Source organism: Falco peregrinus, chromosome 9 (genome assembly GCF_023634155.1).
Source record: "Falco peregrinus isolate bFalPer1 chromosome 9, bFalPer1.pri, whole genome shotgun sequence".
NCBI classification, from domain to species: domain Eukaryota; kingdom Metazoa; phylum Chordata; class Aves; order Falconiformes; family Falconidae; genus Falco; species Falco peregrinus.
The window spans coordinates 23,755,749-23,774,067 of record NC_073729.1 but is presented as its reverse complement, the minus strand read 5'-3'; the positions used below and the strand labels follow the sequence as shown (position 1 = coordinate 23,774,067).

Below are 18,319 nucleotides of genomic sequence, written 5' to 3'. Positions count from 1 at the left end.
TGCTCACATGCAAAATGAACATAAACCGCCTCAGATGGCGGCAGTAACACAAACTGAACTGCCCCCAGCCAGCTGCGGGGGAGCGAAGGTGGGGACACACGGAAGGGAGGAATGACGGCGGCGGGCTCGGACACAGCCGGTGTTTGGGACATGCAAACCTCAGAGTTCATCCACCTGACGGACACCAACAACTTCAAGCGAGCAGCGCTGCCCTGTTTGCGCCCTGAAGCAGAACCCCCGTTCTGTGTGTCGGGGAGCAGCCCCGCAGGACAGCCCGGGCAGGGCCGGCGGTGGCTCTTCCCCCTCGCACTGAAGGGGTTTGGTGCTCACACAGGCGCCGGCCAGTCGTGCCTTTACACACACCACCACCTAACTCCATCTTTTAAGACTTGCAATAACGCCAAATCTGCCTGAGCCCCACCCACGAGCACCGTAAGTCGAGCGACCAACATAGACGCCGCAAGCGCGCCGCACTGTGCACACGAGCTCACTGCTGCACGGGGGGAAAGACCCTGGCAGCAGGTTGCTCCTCCTGTTCAAACAGCACAGCTCTCCCCCCTGTACTACCCCTGTATTTATACAACAGGATCCTTCCACCGATGCCTTCGCCGGTCGTTTTGCCTGACAGGTGGTGTTTGGTTTTTCCTGCAGCCGAAAGGGAAAAGCACAGCTCCGGACACACGCAGCTCACGCTTCCACTTGCCTGGCTGAGAGCTCCCAGCAGTACTTTGAGCCAAATTCCACGGTTTTACCACCAAAGAAAAAACAGCAGCAAATACTAGGTGCACACCTGTTGTATAAATATATACATATGTGCATATATACATACATACACACACATGATGTTGCAACCCAAAGCCTACAGCGTGGGTTTGGACCTTGCTCTGTGAGCTCAGCGAGTCCCACTTCGGAGAGTACAACATGATGAAAAGCAGCGTAAGGAAAAAGAACCCCAAATCAACATGTTCTCCCACACCTCTAGCGATGAGCACATCGACCACATTTAAAACACCCCACGGAGCAGCCTGCACGAGTCCGAGTCATTCCAGAGACGGCCCCTGCCCTCATTACCGCTGGGTTTCCCTTCCTTCCTCCGAAGGAAAGCTGGAGCAGGCAATGCCTGGCTCCGGCTGGAGGGGCCAGGGACAAGGGGCAGCTCGCAGAATTCAAGTAGATCGGTAAATTTTTGGAAAAGTATGACAAGCAACCGCTCACAGATGGCAAGAGTACACCCACACGGCTGGCTGGGGGGGGAAAGGGAGCAGAGGAGACAACAGCACTTGAGAATGAATGGCCATTTTATATAACAGCTTCCTCTATACATATACATATATATATATATATCACCACCAGAAATTCCCAGCGTCTATCCTTTTAACAACAAAATTCACTGTGCATGAAACATTGGCATTTGATTTTCAAACGAAGGTTTGTCTTCCAGATTTATGGCATTTGGCTTGTGCAAACGTCAAAAGACAGGCAGCTTCCCTCGCGCAGTTTCCTCTTGTAAAGAACGCGTCTTCTTGGAAGGAAACGGGAATTTCAGTCTCGCCAAGTCCCAGACAGCATGTAAGCCTCCCAACGCAGCACGTGGAGTGGACCACAGTTCTTGCAGGACTTGAACACTGACAATTTTCCTGCCACCTTGTTCGCTATCGGTTACATTTCTTCCGAGATATTTTAAGCAGTTGTTGGTGTAATGATACACTACAAACTAGATGATTTCCACTATAATACAGAGAAGCGGCATCAAATGATTAAGCTTGTTAAATTTATACCGACCTTACGCTATGAACAATTGTACTGGGGGGGGTTACGTTTCAGTGCTGTAAGATTAACACGTATTTAAAGAGCATCCAGAATTATTAACATGAGGTGGGGGCTGTGAAAGCCTCCCTGGCCACCCTGCAGGAGTCGTCTGTTAAACAGGACGCCAATATCCAGTTGCGTCGGGTACAAAAAACCTGCGGCACAAACACATTTCCGAAATTACCTGGAAATGTCAAGAACACCGAAGGGCACCGGGCAGACCAAGGGCACAGACTAGCTGAGACAAGCGGGTACCCCCCTCAAGGAGTGCACATGGTACACCTGCTCTGATATAACCCCCCCAAGCACACCGGCGTCCCTCTACGCAACGCCACACAACCGCTTTATGGATGGGACAGGACTATCCTCCCCGTCAGGCTCCTGCCCTGCTTACACCCGCTGTGTCCACAGGCTGACACGGAGGGGTCAGACACCTGTATCCCCCGATGGCGGTGCTGCTGCGGGACACGGTGTTTCTCCGCATCGTGCGCCCAAGCCTTCCTCCTCGGTGTTTCTTGGTCAGACTGCAGGCTGTGCTCACCCAAACCTCACAGAGCGTCACATTGTAAGAACACTATGAGCACTAATATCTAAAGCAGTTTAAAAATATTACAGATCTAAAAATAAGTCTGAAAGGTAACATGGCTCTAAAACATCACTGCGTGGGACCAGCAGAAATCTACACCCTATCGGACGCCACTGAGGTTTACATAAACAAATTTATATACAGATAAATATTTTAAGAATTTCCTACAAACGTCACTAACAAAATGAAACTGGCATTTAACGGGTGCAATGCCCCTTCATTCACTTCAAGTGAAGCGTATGATTTGTTGTACTACAGTGTGCTGGGGATCTCCCCATCCCCGGGAAGGAAGGATGGGCGCCGGGTCCAGCACCACCTCCTCCTCCAGCAGCCCCGCCGCGGCCAGGAGGGATGGTACCCGAGCGCACTCGGCAGCTCTGTGGCAGCTCCTCACCTGAAGCTACCAACAGCTCTCCACGCAACACAGCTCAGGAATAAAGTCAGTGGTCCCTAACACCAGCCAGAGGAAGCTCTTCAGATCACTCACCCCAATCCTCCTCCTCATCAGGAGGAGCCGCAAGCGCCAAGAGAACCGGTGCTGAAGAGGTTCGATGAGCTAGATGGAAGTGGCCAAACTACGGAAACTGAGGTCTCAGGCAACTTGTAAAAAATGATACAACTTTTAACAAACAAACAAACAAACAAAATCAAAGCTCAAGTTTTCATTCTGGCAACACGCTGAACAGAGATCAACAGTGCTCAGGTTTGATTTCAGAAGGAAACATTCTGCACGTAAACCAGGTAACGGGCTGTGGTGCCGGCAATGCCACGCTGCTGCAGCTCCAGTGAGGACGGCGCAGCTCCGTCCGCCCGAGCTCAGAACTGCCGAGTGATCTTCTGCACCAGACTTTTAACCGCTATTTCCAATACAACTTTGCATTTACTAGGATTCAACTTGGCCATTTTGAAGTGCAACTCATGGTACAGCCCAGGATACTCTTGTACCTTACCGACAAGAGCAGAAAAAGAAGAGGGCATTAACCTACTTATCACACAATTCTTGTTTTAAAGCAGCAACGTTTGAATGGCTTTCTTATATAGCTCAAGAACTGCATTAATCAATAACCTTACATACAGAGATTAAAGAGTAACATGGGTGAACTTAAAGCAGTTTCAAAACCCATGAATATTCATCTAAAAACGTTGTTTCCCCATCATTCCCTGTAATGGGGATCTCAGAGTAGTTTCCCTTGGAGCATCTAACGTCGTTCTGGCATGTAACAGCACACAGGCTAATTTCCTAGTCACACCCCACCCACAGAACAACCGAAAGGAAAGCAGTCTCTCAAACTCATCCCTTGCCAAGCAAAGAACTAAACCAACAGATTTATCCTGGATGTCACCTTTTCCCAAACAGCACGGAACACGGGTAGCGGTACCGCCTCTGGCTCTCGTTTGCTGCCCACAATTCGGTTCCAACATCAGGAGACTGCAGAGCGACTCCAGGGGTGTTACACGGAGCCACAACCTCCCGCCAGCCTTCCTAGTTCAGTGGATGTAGCCCAGAGGGGTTATGAAATAAGAATATAATTCCAAATTAACACCGACGACCAGCCCAGAGCATCAGGGGTCACAGCTGCTCCGCAGTGGAGCAACCACCGAAACCGGCTTTGTGCCACCCATCTGAACGAACATGGGGCCACACGGTGTAACTAACTACAGCATGCAGGGCAACAGCCGCCTCATTCTACCAAGTCACTCCGATCAACTATGCTCATCTACAAAGCCAAAAAATCCCTAACTCTTTTTATTTATTTTTACCAAGAACCTAATTTGCACAGATAAGGGCGATTTTAACCAGTGAGTTTTTAGGGGACACAGCCTGCAGATACTCCAGCATGCAATTCAGCATCAAGAACAGGCTTCAGGCAAAATCTACAAGGACGCCCAATGTGACATTAATTTTTTAAGCCTAAAAATTGCTCTTCATTCCAAGGGGTCAAACAAAGACTTTAATTGAAGAAGGACCTCAAGCCAAATCATCCATGACTGTCCTCAAGACCACCCATGAGAGTTTGCCAGACCGAAAGAGTTAAAAGTATCTTCCAGTAAACCACGAAGTTTCAAGTCTAAAACAATGACTGACAAGGAAGAAATGACTTAACTGTGCTGCTGAAATCCAGCCAGTGAATTAAAAGTAACATTTCTTTCTGAATTTTCGGGACCCGATGTGGCAACAAAAGCAAGCTTATTTGCAACAAGCTCACATGCAGGCAACGATCATGTGCTCGTACCAACGGCTACTGGAAAGCCTGATTTTGCAAATGTCCCTCACTTCACATTGAGACCATACTGAGGACATTTTGTTCTACCCAGAACGTTTAACATGGTTTCACAGCAGATTTTACGTGCTCCATCATTTCAAATCACGCAAAGATAGCGTGAAAATATAATCAGAACGATTCTCTGGCAGGAAAGTCCCTTCCTTTTCTGGTAGTTCTCTTATGGACCGACCGGGCTTTACCCCTTCAAAAGTAACACCGGGGTCTTACAGGAGAGCAATGCACAGTGGCTGTAAACAGCCTCTCGACAGAAACAGGTGAAAAACAGAAAGGGGAGACGGGGGATACAAAGCACAGTAGAGGCATTGTGATATAAAACCATAAAGATCAAAACGAAATTGTAAATAACCATTAAAAGTGCCAAGTGTAGGTCCTCTGGTAGCTGTTCTAGATCCTGACTCTGTATCGTCTAAAGCAGGATTATTAACAACAAAATATACCAGCAATTCAGCAGCTGCCTAAAACGCCTTTTTAAATAAACCAGTTTCTAGAGCAGTGTTCAAATATGATTTGGTTTCAACATAGTACAGGAAACCTTTCAATGGTTTCCCCACAGTTGTTCCGAGGAAAAGAAAAACACTGGTGTAAACAAATCTAAATGCAAGACAATATGCAAATTCTACAAAGCAAACACAAAGAAAGGTGTTTTGTTCTTAAAAAATCCATTTAAGCACTCCGCAAGCATCTTCATGAGAAAATTAAAGGGCTAGTGTATTACAAAAGCTTTAAAAAAAGACATGTAATATCCCATTTGTCTATTAAAACCTCAAGGTTTTAGAACAAGTTTTTAAAACCCAATTATTTTCTTTAAACATTTATGCTGTTGCCTACTGTCTGCATTTTACCCACTTGCTTATGAAAACCAATTAACCAGTTTCACTCTAAGATTCTCAGGCATTCAAAAAAAGCTGCACTATTTGGTCTTTAGCATTTCAGGACAACGACTGAACTTAAACCAAAACAGAATTGTGCTTGAAGTTAAAATCCCACTGCCACCACCAAGTAAGCCCATTCACAGTTGCTTTTGTGGCAAACTACAGTTTGTGGTTACATTGTCACCGAAGATCACCTTACACACAAAGAGCTGTTCAACAATTTACTGTTCAAAGATCGGAAACTCTCCCTTTTTTTTTTTTCCAAGGTAGATTTATTTAAGCTGAAAACCAGCATTAGAGAGAACTCCAGCTCTGCAGGATTGGCATTTTTTTTGGTTCTTGGCTTTGTAAACTTGCTTAGATAACAATCAGGAATCGAAGGAAGAATAAAAGAATTGGTTTGTTGCACTCAAGTGAAAATCACAAACTTTTAAAGGTCTTTGACAGCTCAGCTGTACGGAAGAACGGTGGCTTCTTTTAAATCTCATTTTTAGGCCAGTACCACTGCTTAAAATGCAGAATGTCTCCATCACACTGATATTGTGACAACTCAATACATTACACCACAGACAGTTAACATAACTCCATACATGCTATAAAAAAAAAAAAAAGAGATGGGGTGGGGTGGGGGGGAAAAAAAAGAAAGGAAACAAATAAGACCGTAGCTAAACTGCTTTAAATACTGCATGCTACAGCACTTCATGTATCATCAAGATACGACACTGAGAGGTGACAAAAGGCTGAAGGGATTACAAAATATTTTCGGCAGGTTGGAAAGCTGCCTTCTTACTGTGGCAGAATTATTCCCCCTCCCCATTCTCTACGTCTAATGTTCATGATTCTAGTGTTGAGTTGGCCATGTATTTTTTTTTATCCATTCTAATTACAGTGTTTCCTTAACTTAATTAAATCCGTCAGTGTGGTAGCTGGGGTGAGAGTCAGCTGTGAGCTGGGTTGTCTCTGTGGCTGATGCTGGCTGTATCACAATAGGTGCGTCTGAGGCCTCTGGAAAGCGAAGACAAAAGTCTTAGCACATCAAGGAAAAGAAACAGGGTCGTATGTTTTGGTAAGCAGAAAGTTACATCTCCCTACAACACTCTGATAATGTAATTTTATGCTCCTCTAAGAGTATGATGTTAATTTACTGGTTTCCAGTCTGCACACAGTACCACTAGGCTCAACTCTACATGTGGAACATGCAGCACTTACACCCACAAGGCTCTCCAGTTTGTCAAATGATCAGAACAGCGTTGTACCCTCATCCTCATCCATCAGAGGATCAGATCAGAACAGACCAGTATCAGAGACAGCTGGCAGGGCAGCAGCCTTACCCTTTGGGTGAGAGCCCTTTCCCAGCCACACTGGTCTGGCTGGCACGTTACCCAGCACTGCGGGACGGAGGCCAGATGATGGTCACCAACCACTCCGAAGCTAGTCACACCAAGTTCAGTGAAGACCCTCTGGGTGTTTTCAGCAACTCTTACCCCTGGTGTCAGCGTTACCCCCCTAACTCTTGTCCCACCGCTATTCCCTGACCATCACCTACAAGCCCCGCGCTGATCTCTACACAAGAGCTGCTCCCAACCAAGCGCCCAGTCCGAGACCGACGGTCATTCCAGAAAGCTCACAGCGTTTCTACCTACCCCTTTCATCTGACTGCAACTGTGCCTCCAAGTCCTCTGGAGAAACGTAGTATTCCTGCTCTTCCCCTTCAGGAGGTTTAGGTTTACACTTCCCACAGCAACAATTACAGCAGCAGCACAGACAGCAACAGCAATAGCAGCCCGTGATGAGCCCGCAGAACACGAACAAGGCCTGCAGAGGACACAAGGCAGAAGAAATATTCAGAACCTGTGCCTACCGCAGCGGGACCACGGTGTTTGTGACACTCAGGTAGGGAAACTGGAGACCAAATGTGGAACAATGCAGAGACACAACTTCCGAGCTACAGTTTTATAGTTCCTCACCAAGATATTTTTAAAACCATGTGTGAAACTGGCTACATTTTACACTGAGGTTAATACTGCCAACCTGGTTTACTTGGAAGAATTCCTACAGTTTAGGTTTAAGTGGGCTGTTCTGCTATACCTGGAAGAAGATATAGGTCTAAGGAGTGCCTCTGTATTAAAATCCTGTGGTGCAAGGGTTTAGGACAGATTGTAGCTTGCATAAAAATAATCCCGAAAAAGATTTACACCAGCTAGCTGACACACAGGTGGTGATGTACCTACAGCAGGGACGTCATCCCACCCAAGGCTGCAGGCACGGCTGCAAGGCTCACCACACCGAAGTTCGGGGCACTGAGGTTAGATGCGACCCATACGTGAGCAAGGCACCTCAAAGCCAGCCAAGTCTGCCAGGGGCTTGTCACAGTGTCAGCGGGCAAAATTTGTAATTTGCATATAGGTCCCTGTGCAATCGTTTGGAAAAAATAGTTTTAAAGATGGCAAATCAGCACAGTGATATAACTACTCTCTTACTGCAGGGGAATTGAGAGATGGAGACAACGCTGGTAAAGGTTAGAAAAATGAACCCATGAAATGAAATGTCAAGACTAGGAAAATATTTTCATCAGCCATAAAGCACTGTGAACAATGTCATGTCACTGAAGAAGTCAGCTGCTGCAGTTAAGGTTTCATACTTCAGTTTCACAGTCGTGCCGTCTTTTACTTATTACGTTCGCTCCAAGCAGAGCAGCCCGAAACGCAAAAGCCTGGACAATTTCAGCATGAGAAACGGGTAATGTACAAGGTAGAGGGCTTTTTCACTTTTGAGTAAATGAGGTGTTTTTAAAATGTATTACTTAAAAAAGACCGAAGCATATTACGCTTAAAAATAATTCCAAGTCCAGTGAAATGGAGTAATTCCTTGGTACTGGCAGCAGATTCCTAGAAGGCATCTGTACAACAGTTCTCACACCTCCTGCACACATGCAGTACCTTCTAACAGCTTTTTGCACACATTTGTGAGGAAACGTGAGCTTGCAGCGTAGTTCTGGTATAGTGCTGACACTCTCCTGCACAACAAACAAGGATGGGTAAGCGCTGAAGAAGTGGCATTTGTTCGGGGTAGCCTCCGAGGAAGTTGTAAGCATACTTCTGAACGGATCTCCCGTGTGAGCTCAGGTTCACAGTCAGGACTTCTTTTGCAAAATCATTTTGCCAAAAATTTAGCAGAAAACACAAAGAGAATACACCCCAAAGCCTCATCACTTTTAAATCCACTAGAAAGGTCCAAGTTTCTTTCAGCAACCTAAGTCTGGCTTACTAGGCCTGTATCACTCAAAGAAAATAGAAAAATTCCACTGAACCAGAAGCTGCCACACAGTAAGAGAAGCTTAATTAGCAGGTGTCAGAAATTCAGCAATTTCCAAAAGAAAAAAACCCCACAATTAACAAATGGAGCTCTCTAAGAGTTTTAAATGCCAATCCAGAAAAACTTCTCTTTGCACTTTTATTTACCTTTGCCCACCAGCTGGAGAGCACGAAGTATGTGTTCACATTTTCTTCACCAAACTGCTCTGCCACATAGAGACCCAGGGAACCATACTTATCATAAATGTTTCGCTTTGTGGCATCGGTCAATATTGCGTGTGCATTATTGATCTCTTTAAATTTTTCTGCTGCCTCTGGATTATCAGGGTTTTTATCAGGATGATATTTCAATGCCAGTTTCCTGCAGAAAGAATAAGAGACGGTTATAGATTAAAAACTGGGATTTGGGTTTCTGGTTTTTTTTGGTTTTTTTTTTTTTTTAATTCCATAGCCTATCACTCAAGGCAGACTTTCAAGTTCCAGTTGGTTTCCTTCATCTGTGATTCAACTTCCCTGATGATTCTCCTTTAGATGATAACAAAAGGCTGCAGCAGTGCCGAGCTTAGTTCACAGGATTGACTTCAGACTGTTGGATTTGGCCCTCAGAAATCCAAAGGAAAAAAGACAGACATTGAAGAAAAGTAGTACTCCTCTTTTTTTTTTTTTTTTTTTTTTTACCCCTTACTTCCAGCAATTTCCACCAATAAGTTTTGCTCCTGCTAAAGCAAAGACCAAGCTAACAGCAAAAAGACACACCAGAAGTCTAAGTATATAGTACCAAAGACAAAATAAAAGCAAGCTGCCACAGCTAATCTGCAGCGTCTGAACACAAAAATAGAATAGACAATCACATGTGGTTAATTTGCCAATTCCTCTGCAGGAGCAAAGTACTTTTCAGTTCAAGGCTTGCTAGAACAGAAAATGCTTCAGAGTTTTGAGACATCAGGAAATCACAACGTACCTCCCTTAATCATGCTAGATCTCTCAGAACTAAACGACAGCAGTTTACAGTCCCCAGAGGTCTCTGAACTAGCACAAAAAGATCAGATTAGGCATTGATAAATTTTCTAGTTCTGACACAGCCCAGGCTATTTCTAGAAATCAGTAGAAATAAGTGGCCAAACACCTCCTTATAAACAGAAAAAATGTACTCCCAAGTAGAAAAACAATACAGTATGCCAAGAGTTCTCCTCCACCAAAAAGGTATTTGTCCTCCTACAGAAACCTGCCCCAAAGTCTGCTATTTGAGAAATACACAGAAGCCTGCAGATGTTTACGCATCTCAGTTTTGCAGTAGGGAAATGTTCAGACATACATAAAATAAAGGTTTGTGCAAGCACACATTCAGATGTGCATGCAAGTATATTGCAGTGGTCAAACAATAAATTGAGTGAAATGTTCAAACTGTGAATGATGCTGTTTGGGTAAATAACATCCACGGCTGCCACTAATGCCACAGCCTCAGCGAGGACTGAAACAATCACCGATTTTATAATTGGAGGGAAATTGTATAAACCTAGAAAGGGCTTAGCTACCGTTGGGCGCAATAGAAAACTATTTTTCATTTCCCCATTTCCTACAGGTACACAAACCCCATGCCCCCCAGGCCAGCAAAGGATGTTCAAACAGAGTGAAAGCAAGAGACAGTCAGTCCAACTTCTGTGAAGGAGCAGCTGAGGAAACAAGATTCGATGAAGGTTCAGGTAAGTACGAAACAGCTACTTTTCACCCTAGGATCCAGCTGAGTCATTCCTCCAAAGGAAAAACTGTTGTAGTCTTTCCCCTGCAAGAAGGTAAAATTATTTTCCAGTTGCCAAGGCTTGAGGATTACAGATTCAAGCTTCCACTTCAAGGTTTTAGGAAGACACAGCTAATTTCGGAGAGTCCGTGCACCCTGTTTATTCATACATTTCACCATGCAGTTGCCATCAGTATTAAAATGTAACTTTGAAAGGGAAAAAGTTCTGGTAAATGTTAAAGTCTAAAAGAAAACAACTTTGAAAAAGAAGAGTATCCTCATATAAAGATTACTGCTGACCCCTAGTGTAACGTTAAATACATTGTCACTTGTCAAACAGTCTGCAGGACCCTAGCTCGTGCTTAAGGTGAAACAATGGCATTTAAGCCAATTTGGGGGGAATGTGGAAAGGGGGAATGTTACAGGACTCTTCCTTTTCTTTGTTGTTGTTTTTATTTATCAGTATGAAGCCACTTCATGTGTCTAACTTTTCCAGAAAAGAAAAAAAAAATCCGTTTTTTAAAATAGTAACTCCACACAGAGTAAAAAGTTTTGAATTCATTTCTAGAAAAAAAGGCATTGTTGATACTCAAGTTTTTATCCTTATTTGCACCTTTAATCTACACCTCACTGTGCCAGAATTGGAATTGATGAACAAAAGGGCAGTACTGCACAGCTGTGGTCCCTGAGCCAGACACAAGGCTACGTAACATGGAGAATTTAACTGATCACAGACTTAAAAACTCTGTTCAACTTCATCTAAAGACCTTTTAGAATGATACTGCGTATTTGAGAATTTAACTTTCTAGAGAGGCAAGATGTAAATATTTAACAGCACTTACATACAAAGCCTAGGTGTGTTTTCACACCAATTTTTGCAAGAAGCAACCATATTTTCACCTGGTCTTCTTACACGTTTTTTCTTCCAAAAGGTTTAAGCAAACCAAGGCAAGCCTATACATAAACAGCCCATCTGCTGAATGCTTAATTAAAGCTATTTGTGCTATTTGGGCAACAGGTGTAAAAACTTGAACCTTTACCTGTATGACTTTTTGATATCATCTGAAGTGGCATTCTTGTCCAACCCCAGCACGTGGTATAACGATTCCCCAGAGGTAGAGAGCGAACGTTGCCTCTGGTCTGCCATCTCGAACTAACCTGAAAAGAGAACTGGCCCCTGCCAAAAAAAGATTAAGAAACGCTTAAACAAAGAAGAACACAGGTCTCATGAATCAAATCATCCTTAGAAACAGAGTTTGCATGTGAAAATCCATCTTTTATAAGGTTTAAATGTGCTTTGTAAAGAAAAGGCTCTTAACACATGGAAGTTTAAAAGTTACAAAACTCAGTGAATTATCAGTGAAAACAACTATTACATTGCCAGCACAGCAGGCACCTCAGAGTCACTACTGTATACACTCTTCTTTTCAAAAACACCAAACCAACAGCTAAGGTATAGCTACGTACTACGTAACATCCCTAAAGCTACTCCATCTTCTTTCATAGTATTAAGATAACTCACTTGTGATAATACCTATAGAAACTTGACAGCAGAGGGGTTGCTATTACATGGAAGCTGCCTTTTTGCACCAGGCTTGCACAGGGGTAAATGATTTCATTCGCATTTTCAATTGCAGACATGCTGTTACATTTAAAATAAAAAAAAAACCAAACCCAAACCCCAATCTCCACGCACCTCCCAAGACCCCAGCCTCCCACCTTACCACTGACACTAAGTCAAGCAGAATCCTTTAGACAAATCCAGGGTGAGCAGGCCTGTACATCCCACTGGGGAAGAGGAGACGCCTGCCCACTTAGGAGACCTCCGCGCTCATCGGAAGGCGCGGATCAAACATTTAACATGTACCGTAATTAAAATCACGCTACTTGAACATGGATTAACCCCCTGCTCCCAAACCCAACGTGCCAGCCCCCAGAGGCGTCCCCTGTGCCATGCCAGGGGTGGGTATGGAGTGTCCCCTCACACCTTGAGCAGCTTAGCATCTGCCATTCTTTAGCTGCAGAACTGCCGCAAGGATGAGCATCCCGGACTATTGGCTATTTTTGGATTATGTCATTACAGTTAGCCTACACCAGATTATGTAGTCTTTGAAAAAGATATTTAAAGCCCCGGACTTTTCTAATTTAACTCTTTATCTTATATAACAAAGTTAGTAACTTCAGCTTTTAAAAGGTTCCATGGAAGGAACGCTCCCAGGCTCCGTACCCTGCCCTGCCCGGTTCCCGGTGTGACCATCACACACAGCACCATTCTGTTTGTACCAGCACCGGGTATCTCCCTGCCTCCACAAGTGTGACTAGGTGGCAAGGATGTGGACAGAGACACCACAACTCTCTTGCTCCATCAGAGCCTACTGTTAATTACCCTGTCACATCTGGCCGCCCCAGCTTTACATCAGTCCAACCCTGGACACTAGTCCAGTTCCTTCAGGTGGAATACGCCAGTTAAACTACTAAACACTCATCCAATTTCCTTCAAAAAGTCTTTGGCAGCTCTGGTAAGTTTAATTAAAAGCTACCTAATAAGGAAGCTATAAATTATTAACAATAAAAGGTGCTTTGCCTGAGAATTCAGAATATACCCCGAATCCGGAAGGTGAATGTGCGGGTAGGGAAGGGAAATCTTTCCCTTTCTTTCAAAAGGATCTGGCTCAGCTACCAGAAGCTTTGGTTACAACAGGAAAATCGCCGAGTGCTGCAAGACACAACACAACTCATTCACTTGGGCACAATCTGATTCACCAAAAGTAAAAAAAAAAAAAAAAAACCAACACAAAAAGTCAGAAAAGAAATCCTCCATCCAGGAGGAAAACACCAGGCACAACCCTCTGCCTTCTCCCTTCTGCAGCTACGGGTCAAGCTGGCCGCAGGCTCCCCGCCCCCCCCATCCCAGCAGTCCCAGTGCTGAGGTCAAAGACCTATGATCCTGACGTCTATCCGGTAATCTAGCTAATCACACAGGGCTGCTCCGGCGCTGCCCCGGCATCGGCTCCTGCTCCCCCGCCACCACCACCACCCGCAGCCTCCCCAGCAGCTCCCCACCACGCCGGCACTGCGCCCTGCCACTGCGCCCGCCACGGGAAGGGTGTCTGTCCCGACTCCTCGCCAGCGACCAGTGGGATTCATCTGAAGTCACAGGGGGGAGCATCCCAGTTGCGATTTGGCACGTTAATTTAGCTCTTCCAAAGAGGGCATATTGCCTCACGCTGGAGCTTCCAAGGTGTTACGAACACTTGCGTTGCTTTAAAAGCCTGTAGCTCTGTTTTAAGCAGAACAAGCTTCCTTCGACACCAATCCAATGTGCCCTCGGCGCACAGATGCTGCAGATCACAGGTATACACCATGTTCTGCTTAATAACATCTCCACTGTTAAATTAGGGCCAATTTATTATATAAAAATTAATTCAATTTGATCCAGGTGATATCTATCAGTCTGCAGGCTGCCTGTCAAGGATAAAGGCAAGCACAGGAATAAAAGTCCACGCTGCTGCAATCTTTAATCGCTTCAACCTGAACAGCTCAGGCTGTCTGGAGTTGGCTGTAATGGGGTGTTGGCATTTATTTTTCAAAATGGGTATGAAATGGACACGCTGCCCTTGGCAGAAGAGTGGAAGACGAGGTGGTAATGGGAATTCAGCTGGGAAGCTTGTTATTTAAGGGAACAGAAGCGTATTATTACTAGGAATGCAACCTTTGGCATTTCAAATATGAAACAGAATAAAGGTGAAAGTTTTTTACGTTCAGAGTGCTTCATAAGCCAGGATATGATCTATCCTACTGTTTTCACAAGTGGCTCTAATTCACAATACTGAAAGCAGCTCTGTATTTTTAAAAAGTGTTGTATTCAGCAGCAACAAGCCATCTGCTACACATTCTAACCGAGCAGGATGCCCTGAAGAGGTTTCTCTGGAAAGCTCTGAAGAAAGGTAATCCCCTGGATTAAACAGCACAGTTTTTAACCACCTGTGTACCGGAATATCCTGCATTAGCCAGCTTCACCAGAAAACACAACAGTTTTCAGCATGACCAGGTAAGTATAATTGGTACCACTGTGCTGAAAAGACTTAGATTAAACCTGACAGGTTATATATGGAAGCCAGCCTTAACGTTTTAAATACATCAATGGTAAATTGAACCTTAGAAAGACTAATTTTCTTTTTATCTTCCCAAAAGCAGCCTATCAAGTTTCCTGAAACTGGTGATATCTTAGTTTCTGCCAGGTCTGCTGTCCCTTTTGTAAATTGTATTTAACTCCTTAAAATGGCAAACTATTATTACAGCCAAGAGAACTGAATAGTTCTCTGCCAGTTTAGGGAATTAAACACCCACAGAACATCCCAGTGAATGCCAACCCCAAAAAGGGTGGCAGTAGCCCCGGTGCATGGAGGGAGGGCTGGAACTCCAGCTGACCCCACTGCAAGATGCTGCAAAGAACTGGACGGGAAGGGGGCAGCGAGGGGGGACCAGTTTTTCCAAGGAAACATGCCCAGCTGTGCGCCAGGACAGAGCACGGAGGTTACCGACAACACTCACGCAGGGAGCAGACGCTCTTAACGACACCGAATCACATCCCTGCTGGACAGAACCGCCTTGTAGCAGCAGAGGGATGCAGGGCTGATTTGATGCAGGGTATCAACAAAATTTCAGTCGTTCACATCCAAAAGTAGCCTAGCAGCGGATCTTTTCACTTCGCTGCATTAAGTATTTTTTGTGAACAAACCTCTGGAAACCCTAAAATACCAAGTTGCCTAAAATATCACTTTTCACACTTCCCATTAATTCTGTACGTTTTCCCACGTCTGTGAGAAAGGCACAGCTGCCCACCTGACTGCTCTTGAATGGAGTTACGGCTGCTCAGTGCCACTGATGGAAATCAGAAGGGGCAGAGGAAACCAAAAAATATTAACTCAAAAATACTACTACAGCAGGACACTGGGGTCCAATCTTCACCAGAATTTTAAATGTTCTTAATATCTGTACATTCCTAAGTTTAAGTTACTGTAAAAGGCAGGGCAGGGGGGATAAATCACACCATGCACCAATGCACAGACCTTTACACGTGCTGTTCACAACAATTTTAGTGAAGTGTTTATCTGCAATGTAGGGAATCTGCCTGTCAACAGTTGTTTCAAAAAGTGAAATCCCGCTTTAACAGACAAAATCCGCCACCTCCTAACCCAGTAAATGATACTTACCCACTGCACACGGGATAACGGCAGGTCATTAACCTCAATGGATACCCTCTATCCAAACTGCACATTTGCAAACGAGTTTGGTTGAAACCAGATGAACAAACCAGCTTCCCAGTCTTTCCATACGTAGCCAGTAACACAGAGAAATCCCCGAAAGGGACAAACAAGAAACAAGAGGAATGAGAAAGACAAACTCACAGCCATGTTGGACAGAAGCGGTGGGCTGCTGCCCCAGCACAGCCAGCACCACCACAGCACCAACCCTGCAAGTGTCTTCAGCACAAGCTATCCGTAACATTGCCAAGCTCTCTGCAATTGTGGTTTGAAAGAGCATATTAGCGGATGATTAAAGAGCCTAGTTTGGAAATGATGTTTTGCCAGCTCTTAACAAAAATTACGTCTAGTTGATGCTTTATTATACAACTTCAGGAAGCGCTGGAGTATTTTAGGAAAGATTTGTATGCCGCGAAGCATTTCTGGTTACTGACTACATGGTAAAATATAATGCCAATTAAATTTAAGATTACTACCTTTTCAAAGATTTCCAGTGCAGAAAAATAACTATAGGTATTAATCTTCAACTGAACTATCTCAACCAGTGTTTACTAGTAAAAGTCTAAATAAAAACACCAAGCCAGAAAACACTTCAGTAAATACTGATTTATCACCAAAGCAAAGCAGCACCACTGGCCTCTGCATCCTGTCTGTCTGTCTCAGATTCATTTAGAGTCATTCTCACAATCTGGTATTTTTCAAGGGTGAAAAAGAAATAAAATCATTTTTAAAGGGGAGACAGAGGGGAAAAAACCCCAACCAACAAAGATTGTATTATCAAGAAAAATACGAGTCCTTTTAAGCTTGGCTTCATGACGTACTAGATATTTTTATAAGGAACTTTGTTTCCTCGGCATTACTTTACATTTAAATGAGTAGCTACCAGAAATCAAAAAAATACAGTACTCACCTGGTGTCGTTTGAATACTCTAAGGTAAGTGGTAACAGCCTCCACACACCTCTAAAACTGAATCTCCTAAAGACAAAAAAAAAAAGCAAATCATTTGTTCAATAGCTCTTACGTTGAGGGCTTATTACAAAATTATCATCACATTATTTTATTCTAACAATCCTTCGTAATATGCTAAAGACAGGAAAGATAGAAAGTTACATTTTTGTTATTTCATTTCCATACATATAGAATTTTCACTTAAAGCAAGTAAGTGTTGAAGCCACCGGGAGCGTGGGGGCACACTGCCGTCTGGGTGCATTGAGCGGGCACACACCTTCCTCCAACACGCTCAGGGGCATTGGCGAACACGTTTTAAAGGCTGCATTTAAGCATTTTCATGATGCTTCCACTCAAATGCCACCTTGATGTGAAAGTCCAGAGTAAAACACAAGTCTTTTTACGATCCAAAATATTTTATACTACAGCAAGTCTCCACAATGTAAATACTTATCTTTAGAATGGATTAGCTGTCGAAGTAAGTTAGAAATATAAATTCAAGGGCTCTCTGCTTTTATCTGCAGCTTCAGCCTCTTTTCCCAAACCTTTTCCCATGCGGAAGACGCACACTTATCTCAAAGATACGAGCTGCACAGAAACTCTAACAACCGTTATCTGTTTAAGACTTGGGACTTTTTCAACTTGGGCATTTGTGAAATATCTGTACTTAAAACAAGAGAAGTGTGTTTTCCAAGCCTTGATAGTCTGCAGCATTGTGAGAGTGCGTGCTACAGAAACTGAACCGACGCATTCCCCCGACACACTGCCGGGCTCCGGCACAGGGCACAGGGAGCCCCATGCCGCAGCCCAGAGCGCCTTCGTGGTGCTCACACACCTTTGTGACATTCAAAAGTCATTTTTTAATGTATTTGTTTCAATAGAAAGAACAGTATCGCCGCTACAGCACCTTTCTTCACAAGTTATGCACAGCACCGCCACCAAGATGAAGCAGACGTGCAAAAGCACGGAGCAGTGGAATGCCACCGTGCCATTCCTAACACCACTCCACCCGGCAGCAGAACTGGTTCGTGGAACTTAAAACTGCACAACAATACCAGCTCATTTTGCCAGGACAAATTTCCATCAAGAAAAACCCAGTGTTATCCCATCCCCACTCCCTCTTCCTGAAGTAGATCACCCAAAGAAGACACAAGTCTCACCGTGGCACGCAGGGAGGAACAGAGCCCGAGATGACCCAGCAGCACGGCCCCCCTCTCCCAGCAGCCAAGGCACAGCAGGACAGATTGCTCCAGCCCACCGGCCACGGGAAAACAAAAGAATGAATGGGCAAGAGGAGCCTAGGAAATGCTAGATGATCCTATGGGAACATTTAGGGGAAAATCACTGCAACATGTTAAAATATCTTTCTGATTAATGGCATGGGTTAGATATATCCTGTACCTGCTTAATCACAAACTTACTTACGCATTAGATTACCAAACAATAAACTTCACAAGTGGAAGCTCGTGAATAATAATAATAATAATAAACTTCAGAGC

General features: G+C 44.3%; 1 protein-coding gene across 8 annotated transcripts in view; it reads right to left on the bottom strand.

Moving 5' to 3' along the window:
- Window positions 1-1,280: 1,280 nt before the first annotated feature.
- The window catches only part of DNAJC5 (DnaJ heat shock protein family (Hsp40) member C5), a 32,869-nt gene continuing 15,830 nt past the window's right edge, over window positions 1,281-18,319 (bottom strand). For 4 of the 8 annotated variants that reach the window (XM_055813968.1, XM_055813966.1, XM_055813969.1 and 1 more), the window contains 6 exons: window positions 16,782-16,847; window positions 15,821-15,933; window positions 11,645-11,781; window positions 9,014-9,227; window positions 7,196-7,367; window positions 1,281-6,557 (listed from right to left, as the gene is read on the bottom strand). In XM_055813968.1, the coding sequence (XP_055669943.1) occupies window positions 6,454-6,557; window positions 7,196-7,367; window positions 9,014-9,227; window positions 11,645-11,751 (597 nt within the window). In that variant the 5' untranslated portion in view covers window positions 11,752-11,781; window positions 15,821-15,933; window positions 16,782-16,847 and the 3' untranslated portion in view covers window positions 1,281-6,453. The remainder of the gene's footprint in view (window positions 6,558-7,195; window positions 7,368-9,013; window positions 9,228-11,644; window positions 11,782-15,820; window positions 15,934-16,781; window positions 16,848-18,319) is intronic. The other 4 variants (XM_055813967.1, XM_055813965.1, XM_027790169.2 and 1 more) reach the window with 1 other exon arrangement.